At 42.7% G+C, this 14,597-nt stretch overlaps 1 protein-coding gene across 2 annotated transcripts in view; it reads left to right on the forward strand.

The window, feature by feature from the left end:
• LOC118359136 (FAS-associated factor 1-like) overlaps positions 1-14,597 on the forward strand; it is a 98,449-nt gene that overhangs the window by 10,365 nt on the left and 73,487 nt on the right. For both annotated transcript variants that reach the window (XM_052480432.1, XM_052480433.1), the window contains exons 3-6: positions 275-321; positions 10,402-10,628; positions 11,140-11,231; positions 11,442-11,533. In XM_052480432.1, the coding sequence (XP_052336392.1) occupies positions 275-321; positions 10,402-10,628; positions 11,140-11,231; positions 11,442-11,533 (458 nt within the window). The remainder of the gene's footprint in view (positions 1-274; positions 322-10,401; positions 10,629-11,139; positions 11,232-11,441; positions 11,534-14,597) is intronic.

The raw sequence follows: 14,597 nt of genomic DNA on the forward strand, positions 1-14,597 counted from the left end.
TAGTCAAGGGGTATGAATGCTTTCTGAAGTAATTACTGTAACGCTTAATTTGGGGATTTTTGTTTTGAAATATATTAGCGCTTACTGACTCCGCTTCTTGCATGACTAATTTCAAATGCAACCGTTTGCAGTCATTCTATTGGCAGGAAGTGGCAGTAGAAAGTTATGGGGACATTTACCTACAGTAATCAGGATTTGATGTTGGAACATTGCATGCTTTCAGGAATGTATTAAGTTGCAACAACATTTTCCATGGTCTTTTCTCTCTTTACAGGCGGCCATCAATGGTGTGATACCACAAGAGAATGGGATCTTGCAAAGGTAATATGCCAGAAAAGTCTGCCTCTTAAGAAGAGTCAATCAAGTGTTCACTGTGCAAATTTTGTCAGTTGGCTTTGTTCAGATATGTGAGGGAACGGATAATAAAATGTAGCCTGTTTCCTAAACATCCACTCCAATAATGTTGACCATATTGCATGGAGTCCCGTAAACCTACGGCAAAATAGAATACACTCTTTACACAGGAGGCATGCATCACCACATTCAAATCCATACTTAAAAACTGTGAGCAACAAGTCCGGTATTGCTCATGCCTCAACATTTCAATACTGCCTCAACATTTCAATATTTCCCAAGCTGTGTCCTGTTCTTACTCACTTGAAATATGTGTGTAAATGGAAATCGAGGCCAGTGGCTTAACTACCATTGCACACGCTCTTCATGTACTTTCTGTAAGCACAGGTGCTTACAATGCCCTGAACCTTTTGCTGACCTGAATATAGAACAATCATTTGTATGAAATTATGCGAGAGATTATAGAAATGTCATAGTATCTTATATCACCCACAGTGAAAGCACATTTTAGAGAAGAGATGGTTACTTTTTCATGCTCTTGTAAAATAAAATTGGCCTTCTCAAAAATGCAAACAGTACCAGTCAAGTTTGGACACACCTACTCATTCAAGTTTTTTTTAACATTTGTTATTTTTTTTACTATTTTCTACACTGTAGAATAATAGTGAAGACATCAAAACTATGAAATAACAAACTCGGCAACAACAAAAAATACGTCCCTTTTTCAGGACCCTTTCTTTCAAAGACAATTTGTAAAAGTCCAAATAACTTCACAGATCTTCATTGTAAAGGGTTTAAACAATTTCCCATACTTGTTCAATGAACCATAAACAACTAATGATCATGCACCTATGGAACGTTCGTTAAGACACGAACAGCTTACAGACAGTAATCAAGTAAGGTCACAGTTATGAAAACTTAGGACACTAAAGAGGCCTTTCTACCGACTCTGAAAAACACCATAAGAAAGATGCCCAGGGTCCCTGCTCATCTGGGTGAATGTGCATTAGGCATGCTGCAAGGAGGCATGAGGACTGCAGATGTGGCCAGGACAATAAATTGCAATGTCCCTACTGTGAGACGCCTAAGACAGCGCTACAGGGAGACAGGACGGACAGCTGATCATCCTCAGTGGCAGACCACCTGTAACAACATCTGAACAGGATCGGTACATCCGAACATCACACCTGCGTGACAGGCAATGGATGGCAACAGCAACTTCCCGAGTTACACCAGGAACGCACAATCACTCCATTAGTGCTCAGACTGTCCGCAATAGGCTGAGAGAGGCTGGACTGAGGGCTTGTAAGGCCTGTTAGGCAGGTCCTCACCAGATATCATCAGCAACATCACCACCTATGGGCACACACCCACCATCGCTGGACCAGACAGGACTGGCAAAAACTGCTCTCCACTGACGAGTCGCGGTTTTGTCTCACCAGGGGTGATGGTCGGATTTGCTTTTATCGTTGAAGGAATGAGCGCTACACCGAGGCCTGTATACTGGAGCGGGATCGGTTTGGAGGTGGAGGGGGGCGGTGTGTCACAGCATCATCGGACTGAGCTTGTTGTCATTACAGGCAATCTCAACGTTATGCGTTACAGGAAAGACCTCCTCCCTCATGTGGTACCCTTCCTGCAGGCTCATCCTGACATGACCCTCCAGCATGACAATGCCACCACGCACAGAACGAGCAGTATGGCTGATTTCCTGCGAGACAGGAATGTCAGTGTTCTGCCATGCCCACCGAAGAGCCCGGATCTCCGGAACTTGCAGGTGCCTTGGTGGAAGAGTGGGATAATGTCTCACACCAAGAACTGGCAAATCTGGTGCATTCCATGACGATACTGCAGTACTTAGTATCTGGTGTGTCCACCAGCTGCATTGACTTTTGATGCCACCCCCCCCAATTGTTATATTTCTGTTAGTCACATGCCTGTGGAACTTGTTCAGTTTTTCTGTTGAATCTTATGTTCATACAAATATTTACACTAAGTTTTCTGAAAATAAGTTGACAATTGAGGGGTTGTTTCATTTTTTGCTGAGTTTAGAATCATGTAACCAAAATAGTGTTTAACAAATCAAAATATATTTGAGATTCTGCAAAGTAGCCACCCTTTGCCTTGATGACAGTTTTGCACACTCTTGGCATTCTCTCAACCAGCTTCACCTGGAATGCTTTTCCAACAGTCTTGAAGGAGTTCCCACATATGCTGAGCAGTTGTTGGTTGCTTTTCCTTCACTCTGTGGTCCAGCTCATCCCAAACCATCTCAATTGGGTTGAGGTTGGGTGATTGTGGAGGCCAGGTCATCTGATGCAGCACTCCATCACTTTCCTTCTTGATCGACTAACCCTTACTCAGACTGGAGGTGTGTTGGGTCATTGTCCTGTTGAAAAACAAATGACAGTCCCACTAAGCGCAAACCAGATGGGATGGTGTTTATCTGCAGAATGCTGTGGTAGCCATGCTGGTTAAGTGTGCCTTGAATCCTAAATAAGTCACTGTCACCCCCACGTCCAAGCAGAGATCATCCATTCACCTACTCTGCGTCTCACAAATACATGGCGGTTGGAACCATAAATTGCTAAATTGGACTCATCAGATCTAAGGACAGATTTCCACCGGTCTAATGCCCATTGCTCAAGTTTCTTGGCCTAAGCAAGTCTCTTCTTATTGGTGTCCTTTTAGTCCTTTTCTCTGCTTCACGGAAACATGCCTCACTGGGAAGACGCTATCCGGGGCGGTGCAGCCAACTGGTTTCTCCACGCATCGTGCCGACAGAAACAAACATCTTTCTGGTAAGAAGAGTGGCAGGGGCGTATGCCTCATGACTAATGAGACATGGTGTGATGAAAGAAACATACTGGAACTCAAATCCTTCTGTTCACCTGATTTCGAATTCCTCACAATCAAATGTAGACCGCATTATCTACCAAGAGAATTCTCTTCGATTATAATCACAGCCGTATATATCCCCCCAAGCAGACACATCGATGGCTCTGAACAAACTTTTTTTAACTCTTTGCAAACTGGAAACCATTTATCCGGAGGCTGCATTCATTGTAGCTGGGGATTTTAACAAAGCTAATCTTAAAACAAGACTCCCTAAATTTTATCAGCATATCGATTGCGCAACCAGGGGTGGTAAAACCTTGGATCATTGTTACTCTAACTTCGCGACGCATATAAGGCCCTGCCCCGCCCCCCTTTCGGAAAAGCTGACCACGATTCCATTTTGTTGATCCCTGCCTACAGACAGAAACTTAAACAAGAGGCTCCCACGCTGAGGTCTGTCCAATGCTGGTCCCACCAATCTGATTCCACGCTTCAAGACTGCTTCGATCACGTGCATTGGGATATGTTCCGCATTGCGTCAGATAAAAATATTGACGAAAACGCTGATTCGGTGTGTGAGTTCATTAGAACGTGCGTTGAAGATGTCGTTCCCATAGCAACGATAAAAACATTCCCTAACCAGAAACCGTGGATTGATGGCAGCATTCGTGTGAAACTGAAAGCGCGAACCACTGCTTTTAATCAGGGCAAGGTGACTGGTAACATGACCGAATACAAACAGTGCAGCTATTCCCTCCACAAGGCTATTAGACAAGCTAAGCGTCAGTACAGAGACAAAGTAGAATCTCAATTCAACGGCTCAGACACAAGAGGCATGTGGCAGGGTCTACAGTCAATCATGGACTACAAGAAGAAACCCAGCCCAGTCACGGACCAGGATGTCTTGCTCCCAGGCAGACTAAATAACTTTTTTGCCCGCTTTGAGGACAATACAGTGCCACTGACACGGCCTGCAACGAAAACATGCGGTCTCTCCTTCACTGCAGCCGAGGTGAGTAAGACATTTAAACGTGTTAACCCTCGCAAGGCTGCAGGCCCAGACGGCATCCCCAGCCGCGCCCTCACAGCATGCGCAGACCAGCTGGCCGGTGTGTTTACGGACATATTCAATCAATCCCTATACCAGTCTGCTGTTCCCACATGCTTCAAGAGGGCCACCATTTTTCCTGTTCCCAAGAAAGCTAAGGTAACTGAGCTAAACGACTACCGCCCCGTAGCACTCACTTCCGTCATCATGAAGTGCTTTGAGAGACTAGTCAAGGACCATATCACCTCCACCCTACCTGACACCCTAGACCCACTTCAATTTGCTTACCGCCCAAATAGGTCCACACGGGGCCCCACAAGGGTGTGTTCTGAGCCCTCTCCTGTACTCCCTGTTCACCCACGACTGCGTGGCCACGCACGCCTCCAACTCAATCATCAAGTTTGCGGACGACACAACAGTGGTAGGCTTGATTACCAACAACGACGAGACGGCCTACAGGGAGGAGGTGAGGGCCCTCGGAGTGTGGTATCAGGAAAATAACCTCACACTCAACGTCAACAAAACTAAGGAGATGATTGTGGACTTCAGGAAACAGCAGAGGGAACACCCCCCTATCCACATCGATGGAACAGTAGTGGAGAGGGTAGCAAGTTTCAAGTGCCTTGCCATACACATCACAGACAAACTGAATTGGTCCACTCACACTGACAGCGTCGTGAAGAAGGCGCAGCAGCGCCTCTTCAACCTCAGGAGGCTGAAGAAATTTGGCTTGTCACCAAAAGCACTCACAAACTTCTACAGATGCACAATCGAGAGCATCCTGGCGGGCTGTATCACCGCCTGGTACGGCAACTGCTCCGCCCTCAAACGTAAGGCTCTCCAGAGGGTAGTGAGGTCTGCACAACGCATCACCGGGGGCAAACTACCTGCCCTCCAGGACACCTACACCACCCGATGTTACAGGAAGGCCATAAAGATCATCAAGGACATCAACCACCCGAGCCACTGCCTGTTCACCCCGCTATCATCCAGAAGGCGAGGTCAGTACAGGTGCATCAAAGCTGGGACCGAGAGACTGAAAAAGAGACTGAAAAACAGCTTCTATCTCAAGGCCATCAGACTGTTAAACAGCCACCACTAACATTGAGTGGCTGCTGCCAACACACTGTCATTGACACTGACCCAACTCCAGCCACTTCAATAATGGGAATTGATGGGAAATGATGTAAATATATCACTAGCCACTTTAAACAATGCTACCTTATATAATCTTACTTACCCTACATTATTCATCTCATATGCATACGTATATACTGTACTCTATATCATCGACTGCATCCTTATGTAATACATGTATCACTAGCCACTTTAACTATGCCACTTTGTTTACTTTGTCTACATACTCATCTCATATGTATATACTGTACTCGATACCATCTACTGTATGCTGCCCTCTACCATCACTCATTCATATATCCTTATGTACATATTCTTTATCCCCTTATTGTTAGTTAGATTACTTGTTGGTTATCACTGCATTGTCGGAACTAGAAGCACAAGCATTTCGCTACACTCGCATTAACATCTGCTAACCATGTGTATGTGACAAATAAAATTTGATTTGAGTTGTGGTTTCTTTGTAGCAATTTGACCATGAAGGACTGATTCACGCATTCTCCTCTGAACAGTTGATGTTGTGAAGGATTTATTTGGGCAGCAATTTCTGAGGCTGGAAACTGTAATGAACTTATCCTCGACAGCAGAGGTTACTCTTGGTTTTCCTTTCCTGTGGCTGTCCTCATGAGAGCCAGTTTCATCATAGCGCTTGATGGGTTTTTGAAGAAACTTCAAAAATTCTTGAAATATCCGGGGTGACTGACCTTCATGTCTTAAAGTAATGATGGACTGTTGTTTCTCCCTGCTTATTTGAGCTGTTCTTGCCATAATATGGACTTGGTCTTTTACCAAATAGTGCTTTCTTCTGTTTACCACCCCATACCTTGTCACAACACAACTGATTGGCTCCAAGGCATTATGGCGGAAAGACATTCCACAGATGAACTTTTAACAAGGCAGAGCTGTCAACAAGGCAAAGGGATTCTTCTACTTTGAAGAATCTCAAATATTTTGATTTTTAACACACTTTTGGTTGCTACATGATTCCATATGTGTTATTTCATGGTTTTGATGTCTTCACAATTCTATAGTGTAGAAAATAGTAAAAACAAAGAGAAACCCTGGAATGTTTAACTTTTTACTAGTACTGTACATTTTCATAGCTGTGTGGAGCTTTAGTCCATTGTCTGTTTAGGCCTAGATGTTTTAAAGTATTTTTTTTTGTAAAGCTGCAGTAGGCCTGAACTTTGTGTGGCCTGATGAGGATTGCTGAGTTAAGTAGCTTTGGGACAGTATTTCAAGAATTTTTGCAACATCAGTTTTTAATTATTGTTTTCACAAGAGTACTTGACCTCTTGAAGATGTAGCTCTGTTTCTTGTACTGAGCTTGAATAGGCACAACCTGTGACAGATGGGGAAACAATCGTTATCATCATCAGTGCAGGACATTTAGGCTTTGGATCTCATTTCCCTTAGGAAGCTCACTTTTTCAAGTTTACTCTGTTGAGAATTCTACACCAATGTAGCCTGTAAATCATGCAACCAGATTTCTAGCTCACAGCTAGGCAATATCAGGTGAAAGACTAGTATTTTTGGTGGTGGTTATAGTTTGAGGTGATTTTCAAGGTAGAGATTGTAGGTGTCATGGCATTTGAATTACTGAATTTCAATGGTAGGGAGAAAATGGAACAGACTAAGCTGTGATAGTATTTGATATGTTCTTTGAGTATACAGTAGTAGCTATCAACAGAAGCAAAATAGTGTTTTGGGAAAGAGGATAAATCCAGAAGAACTGATCTTGCCAAAAGCTGGAATTAAGAGTGTTACTAACTGAGAAAAGCCTCTAAGAGGCATTGTGGACAACGTTTTTGCTCAACGGTCAGTCAGCACTCATGAATACACTGAGCTCAAGAACAAATACATTCAGGCTGGGCACATTCTGTTAAACGGTTTATTTTGTAAGTTTCTTAAGACTTTGGGGCATGAGAACATGGTTTTCTTAAGGGCACACATAATTATGAATGGAGCCTGGCAGCGTGACTTGCAGCTAGCCCGTATACTAAATAGCTGGCACCAGGCTGCTCTCGTAGGATGGCACTCCTCCACAGTAAACGGCTCCATTGAGGTGACCAGAGCCAGCTGGAGGCTTGCTCTCAGCCACAAAGCCATGTCCTGCATCACATTGAATAGGTGGAGAGTGCCATCTACATGTATGCCATGGAACCGCCATTTTTATTTGAAACTCTCCTGACTTAACGATCCTTAGTGTCAACGTGCCAAGTTTGTGGTGAAGTGTAACTACGATACTTGTTGTTATCTGAAACCTTCCTTCACATTCTAAGCCTTCTGTCCATGGTGAATTTTCACCTCCATTTTTGTCACGCCATATTTATTTAGTCATTGGTTGTGTCGTCTGTGTGTGGGGTCAAGTTAGAAGCTTCACTATGGATTAGGTGATAGATGGGCCGGTCTCAACAACACCAACATATATGCTTTGATGGATATGTCTGATAAGTTGTCAGTTATGCACCAAGGTTGAAACTGAACTATCTGTGCACTCAACAGGAAGTGTAATTTGCCGTGCTTCTAGTTTCACTCTTAAACATTTACTAGGTAAGGGTGGACCTCAAACTGGCAATTTTGTTTTCTGAACCATTTTGTGGAGCCCAACGTTTTTAGAGAATGTGGCAGTAATTCTAATCTGCCTCACAACCGCAGATGACGGGGTGTTTCTCGATATGCATACTAACGTGTGGCACACCAAGTGTATTATCCATGTATGGTGTTATGTGGTTGAACGGTTTTCTGTTGTAGGGCTGGGCAATAAATTGAATGCATGTTTTTCCTTTTGCAGGAATTGAGATTTTGTTAATTTCCATTTTTATGATCCTTTGTCCGCTTGTTCTCATGTTGTAGTTTTGGTCTCTTCTCCTTCGCTCCTACTGTGCACTGTCCCATTTACACCAGAGATCTGTAAATAATGACGAAATGCACATCTCCGCCCTAACTGATAGTCAGGAAGTGAGGTGACAAGCTTCGGTCCAAAATAAGCCCATAGAAATGCATCATGAATTGGAAACGCTGCATGATGTGTCACACTGCAGGAGGCAAAATGTGGTAACAGCAGATGCTGACTGGTTTTCTGATTCACGCCCCTACCTTTTTTTGACTGATTTCCTTATATGAACTGTAACTTATTTCATTTTGTGCCTTTTTTACATTTTTTGTTTAGTATACAAGGTAAGTTGTGCAGGTATCTGGAATACAGGTGTTTGGCCACGTGCCCTTTGAGGGTTTGACCCTTGATTATTGCCAACAGCCTCTGCTCTTCTTGAACACAATTTTCTACCTGCCCATCTGTTTCTATCTCTCCCTCTCTCTCTGCCCTTCCACCTATGATGGTATGCCTAATTTCTGGCTGTGGGTGTATCCAAGCCTGACCTATGTCTTCTGTTTACGGTATGATGACTGTTTGTAACAGTTTTCTACGTGGCCTCAGAATCCCAACGTCTTTAACCTTTTGGTATTGTAATCAGGTGGGATAAATGCACTCTTTGTGCAAGGCCTTGGCACCCTGCTCCCCCTCCCAGTGTGATATGTGCTGACCCCAGAGGAAAAGAGAAGCTTCTTTGTCTGGGTTGGGAGAGAGAAAATACATTATTTACTGCCATGTGGGACTAGGGCTCAGGGGAATTCAGGCCCTAGTCAGAGAGGGAGAGAAAGGCGTTTTGTGTCTCTGGTCTCTGCAACAAAAAAAAGACTGATTTTGCTCAGTGGAAGACAATTCAGCGTCTATAGGACCCTGCCCATATTATCCCGGGTGTGAAGCCTGTTTACACTGACTCTGAGACTATTTTTGTTGCGGCTGAGCGACCCTTATTGCCTTAGAAGGGGGTTGCGGGTATTCTTATTTTTTGGCACGCTCCAGGTTTTTGGGTATTTTCTTGTAGTTTAGGCTACTTAAAATGAAATGTGATGCTTTCCTTCAACATTTCCATGCATTGTGATAGCAAGTTTTTAACCATCACGTTCCATATGTGGTATGAGAATAACGCTGTATTTTGGTTGAAACGAAACAAAAGACTCCGTGATGCTCTATGTTGGTCTACATCAGTGGTATTTAAAGTTGTGGTCGAGACCTCACTAGGGAATGGCAGTGGAGTTTTACTACACATTTTTTGTAAGACTACATATTCTTATGAAATGGGATACAAATGTTATTGAAAAATAATTAGAACCATTTTTATTGAGTAAATGTAGGTATTGGTTCTCTTAGAGTTGAATGTGTAATGAATTTAAAGTTATTTGTTGTTGTGGATATCAAAATGTACAGCTTTGAAGGTTGTCATTATATATATATATATATATATATTTAATCTCACCTTTATTTAACCAGGTCGGCCAGTTGAGAGCAAGTTCTCATTTACAACTGCGACCTGGCCAAGATAAAGCAAAGCAGTGTGACAAAAAACAACAGAGTTACACATGGAATAAACAGAAGTACAGTCAATAACACAATAGAAAATCTATATACAGTGTGTGCAAATGGAGTAAGGAGGTAAGGCAATAAACAGGCCGTAGTAGCGAAGTAATTACCATTTAGCAAATTAACACTGAGGTGATAGATGTGCAGATGATGTGCAAGTAGAAATACAGGTGTGCAAAAAAGTAAATAAAAACAATATGGGGATGAGGTAGGTAGATGAGCTGTGTACAGCTGCAGCTATCGGTAAGCTGCTCAGATAGCTGATGCTTAAAGATGGGGAGGGAGATAAGTCTCCAACTTCAGTGTTTTAAAAAAAAAAAAAAAAAAATTTAAAATATTTTTTTTGCAATTCGTTCCAAATCATTAGCAGCAGAGAACTGGAAGGAAAGGCAGCCAAAGTGGGTGTTGACTTTGGGGATGACCAGTGAGAGATACCTGCTGGAGTGCATGCTACGGGTGGGTGGTGTTATGGTGACCAATGAGCTGAGATAAGGCGGAGCTTTACCTAGCAGGGGGAGGGTCCCCGCTGATAAAGTATTAATACTACTGCTCTACATGACGCTTCGTCTGACCCTTTGCCAACTGTCTGAACCCACAGTAACTTATCCAGCGTGGCATCCCAGGCCAACATCTATGGATCTCGCAGCCAAGCAGCACCAGAGGATCCACCAGCGGCTCCAGCAGCATCCTCCTCGTCTTCCTCGGCCTTCTGCCCCGCCCTCCCCTCCCGACACATTGTGGAGCGGCAGCCACGCATGCTCAACTTCCGGGTGGAGTACCGCCAGCGCACTGTGGAAGTGGTCATAGAGGAGGGCAGCGTAGTCGGTGAGGCGACCCTCTCACCATAGACTACTCATACTATGGTTCCTACACTAACATTCCACTATGGGCCTACACATCACACACTGTTTCTGCTTGCTTTATTCTGAGACAATGTGGTGTTACTGAGAAACGAAAATATTGTCAGTTCCTGGTAAAAGGAGTGATGTTGGTCAAATTAACTTCACACTAATGTATAGTGCTTTAGTTTTTAGACTTTAATCCCTTTCTCAGAATCTAGACACTTGTAACGAGTATTGGAACAGTTTCTGTTGTGAAGATAGTATTAAGAAATCTGTTTTTACCCAAATGAATAAGTCGCTTGTAAGGGGAAAATAGTCTAAAAATTATTAATTAAGCATATATTTGTGCCCTCACGACAGAAAATACACATAATGAATTCAGTAATTTGACTGCATTAAAAACTTATTTGTGTAACCAGTATTTTACTGCCATCTAATGGTGAACTTCTGTTGCAATTAAATGAGATATTTCTTCCTTTATTTGATCTTTGTAGGGGAAATTAAACAGATTCTTGAGACAGAGCTTCAGGTCCCTGTATCAAAAATGCAGTTGAAGGGTTGGAAGAGTGGAGACCTATCTGACAGTGTGAGTATTGCCCTCAAAATAAGATTTCTTTCGATAATGGAATGCCTCTTCAAAGGAGCATGTTTAAACCATTTCTTTGCACCATTTTTAGCTTTATCTTAATTTATTTTTCACACATCGGAGTAGTTTTCACAAATGTCACCCACACCCATCTAGGGGGGGATGGATACAGTACTGCTGTGCATTATTCATTTGTCCCTATGTCCTCAGATCGTTCTGCAAAGTTTACACTTGCCAAAGAACAACAGCCTGTATGTGCTGACCCCAGAGATCACCCCCACTGCAAGCACCAGCCAAAACAGGTAACTAACTTCACTCACTCTGTTTTCAGTCATGTAATCTGTAGCAGGATTGTTGTAGAATAGGCCTACCCTCAGTGTTGGAGATGCCATCCCAGCAAAAGCATTATTGCCTCTTTAAAAAAAAATATTATAGTAAAATGGACACTGCCACCTTTTCTGATATGGAACTATGCAGTAGCATTGCCTGTTAGTGTTGCCCACATCTAAAGGACTGGTTTATTAACAGGATTGCAACACCAACCAGAGGCGTTTACATACATGTTGAACACTAGATGGCACTATACACCTAATAATGGTACAATTGTTTCTGGACGATATACCATCCATTAATATTATACCATAGATTTCAATGTGATTGGAATATTTTACGAATATATTTTACCCTTGTGCACAGAAGGTTTCTGTCATTTATTTTGACATTTAAAATGAAAGGCTACTGCAATAGTCTCTGTAGTGTAAATAATGGTTTTCATAGCTGTATTTGTAACCATTTCAGAGCTTTTATTGAGTTATTTTCCTATACCAATAGTAAAGCAGTCTTTCACTTATGTAATATCAAGAGACATTTGAGATTCATTGCGGGGGAACCATTAAGCCACACTAGAAGGTCATTCTACCAAGCTGTATGAATCCAAGGAGGTTTTAACAACCTTTCCATCTGAAATGTCAAACTACTCATCATTGAGCTGTAATCCCATCACAAAGGCTGGTTTTGTGTCCGATCTGATTTCTCATCTGTATCAGCCAGGTAAAGTTCATACTAATAAGGAAATCCCACCCGTGGTGATAATGCTCTCTGGTGCACCTGCTTGCCAGCGTGGCACCAACCAATAAGGATGGTCAGGATTTGGTTGAACACTTATACAATCTTTAACTGAGCATACTTTAACAACATCAGATTTAACCAAATGTAGAGAGAGAAGTGTGTGAAAGGCAAGGTACTATAGTATTGCTTCTGTAATTGTTAATGAGATGTAGTGCTGTTGGTGTTTGTCAGTGGTCTGTTGTAACAGGAGGGGATGGATCTGTGTAATTATCTTTGTTGATTAGCAGTCGGGGCCTAGTGGGGTTGCTGAGGAGATGGACACCTGGCACTGCCATGCATTATGAAGAGCCAGTCCGGCTCTACAGCAGTCACTGTGCACCGACGTGTGTCAGACAGGAGGACAACAGTCAAATTACAACTGGTCTCATGTTTCTTCCTCCTGTGTTTCTCTCTGAACACGTTGAATCAGACGCAGAGAGACTGGCAGATACTGGCATGGGTCAAGTATTGCAATGCCTTGTTTGGATACAGTTTTGTAATATCTCTCAGATATTTAGGGGGTTGATATCCAGAAAGAAAGAATGCTGCTGCTGCTGCCGTTGGCTGTGCTGCTTTGATAACCAGTAAGTAGAGGTTTGACTGTGTAGGATGCAGCTAATGGCCATTTTCTGGATAACTGTGCAAACTGCTGTGTCTCTTAGTGGCACAATTTCCAATTTTCTGAGTGCTATAGCTATAATGTTCAGTGTTAGGAGCTCATTATCTTCCATAAACTATTTTGGTGGTGTGTTGGGGAGTTAGCGGGGGTGTGTGGCGACCCTGTTGTCATCTTTGCTGCTGAGAGAGGATGACGATCACACTGCTCAAAGGAGCAGGCCTCCTGCAGGGAGGGCAGGCAAGCCGTTAGCACAGCAGCATTAAAAATAACCTTCGCAGCGCAGTCACCGAGTTGCTAGTCTGCTGCTGTCAGAGAGCTGCCATTCCCACCGCTCTGCCAAACCCTGTATGAGGCCTAATACTGTACCTGCTGAAACGGGAGGCTGACATGGCACTACTAGCAGAGCTACCTTGGTACTACCTTTTTATATCACACAGTGAACAAACAAGACATACACTGAGGAGGGTACATTCAAGCCTGCCTAACTCTAATTGAAAGTAGACTTTGTTGTAGGTAGCACACTGGAAAGCCAATGAAAGAAAGTGGAAGTTGGAATAAATTGCGTGTTTGTTTTTTGGCATTAACACTTTTTTTTATATTACTACTTAACTGTTTTAAGTTGTGGAAGGCAATTATATTGGGTGGTTTATTTATTCATTAATAATCAAATTGTCTACATACTGGAATAGACCATCTAGTATTTAGTACTTCACTAATATGAACGTATGTCCATATTTAAAACCTAACATTTTACTTCTGATTAAGTTCCTAGCCCATTGTAATAATTGGGTGCGGTTTCTGAAAATGGGACATAACTTAACAAATACAAGCCACAGTAGGCAATTACTTCTAAGCCGATCTCTGCACACATTAACCAAACAAACCAGTCAAATAGTTCTCCGTATCATCAGGCCCACTCATTTGAATCCTGTGTTTGATCATAAATCAATTGGAGATTTCAGTCAAGCTCTCACTCAAAGGCAGTTACAAATATCTACTCCTGAGCCAAACAAACGTTTCCCAGTGTCTGTTGACTGACTGAATATAGGAGGGTTTCTAGATGGAGCTAATCTCTTGCATAAATAATGTAGGGTGATGAATATTTTAATGTGACGCGTCTATTTCTGTTGCTTCCAGGAAGTGTGTTTATTGAAGGTTATTTTAATTTGAACTCGATGTGAAATACAAAATGCATCATTAGACATTTGGTATTTATTTGCCACGTCCCTCCCTCCCCAGTCTGTGAACCCCTCAGAGATACTCATGCCTCAGATGCTGGCTGGCCAAAAGCATTGGAAACTATTAACAATTGGTATGCTGATTAGTCTTGAGACAAAATGGCAGACCAAGGCATGCCAGATAATGGGAGATTTGCCTATTTCCCTTTTTGTGGAGGTAGGATGGTAATGCATGTCTGTCTGCCTGTAGTTTTGACCTCTTTAGCTCATACGTTACAGATGAGATGGTCAGTGTGTGTATTGTGATGTTCTGAAGTGAAGGAAAAAGTGTGTGTGTGTGTCTGCCAGGGTTAGTTTAATAAGTTCTGTGTCTGCTCTGTGCTTAGGGACCCTCAATGAATCAGGGAGGCTTATCTCAAAATGAAACCAATCTGTTGAGACTCCTCCTCTTCCAAAACGGTT

Source organism: Oncorhynchus keta, chromosome 26, assembly GCF_023373465.1.
Source record: "Oncorhynchus keta strain PuntledgeMale-10-30-2019 chromosome 26, Oket_V2, whole genome shotgun sequence".
NCBI classification, from domain to species: Eukaryota; Metazoa; Chordata; class Actinopteri; order Salmoniformes; family Salmonidae; genus Oncorhynchus; species Oncorhynchus keta.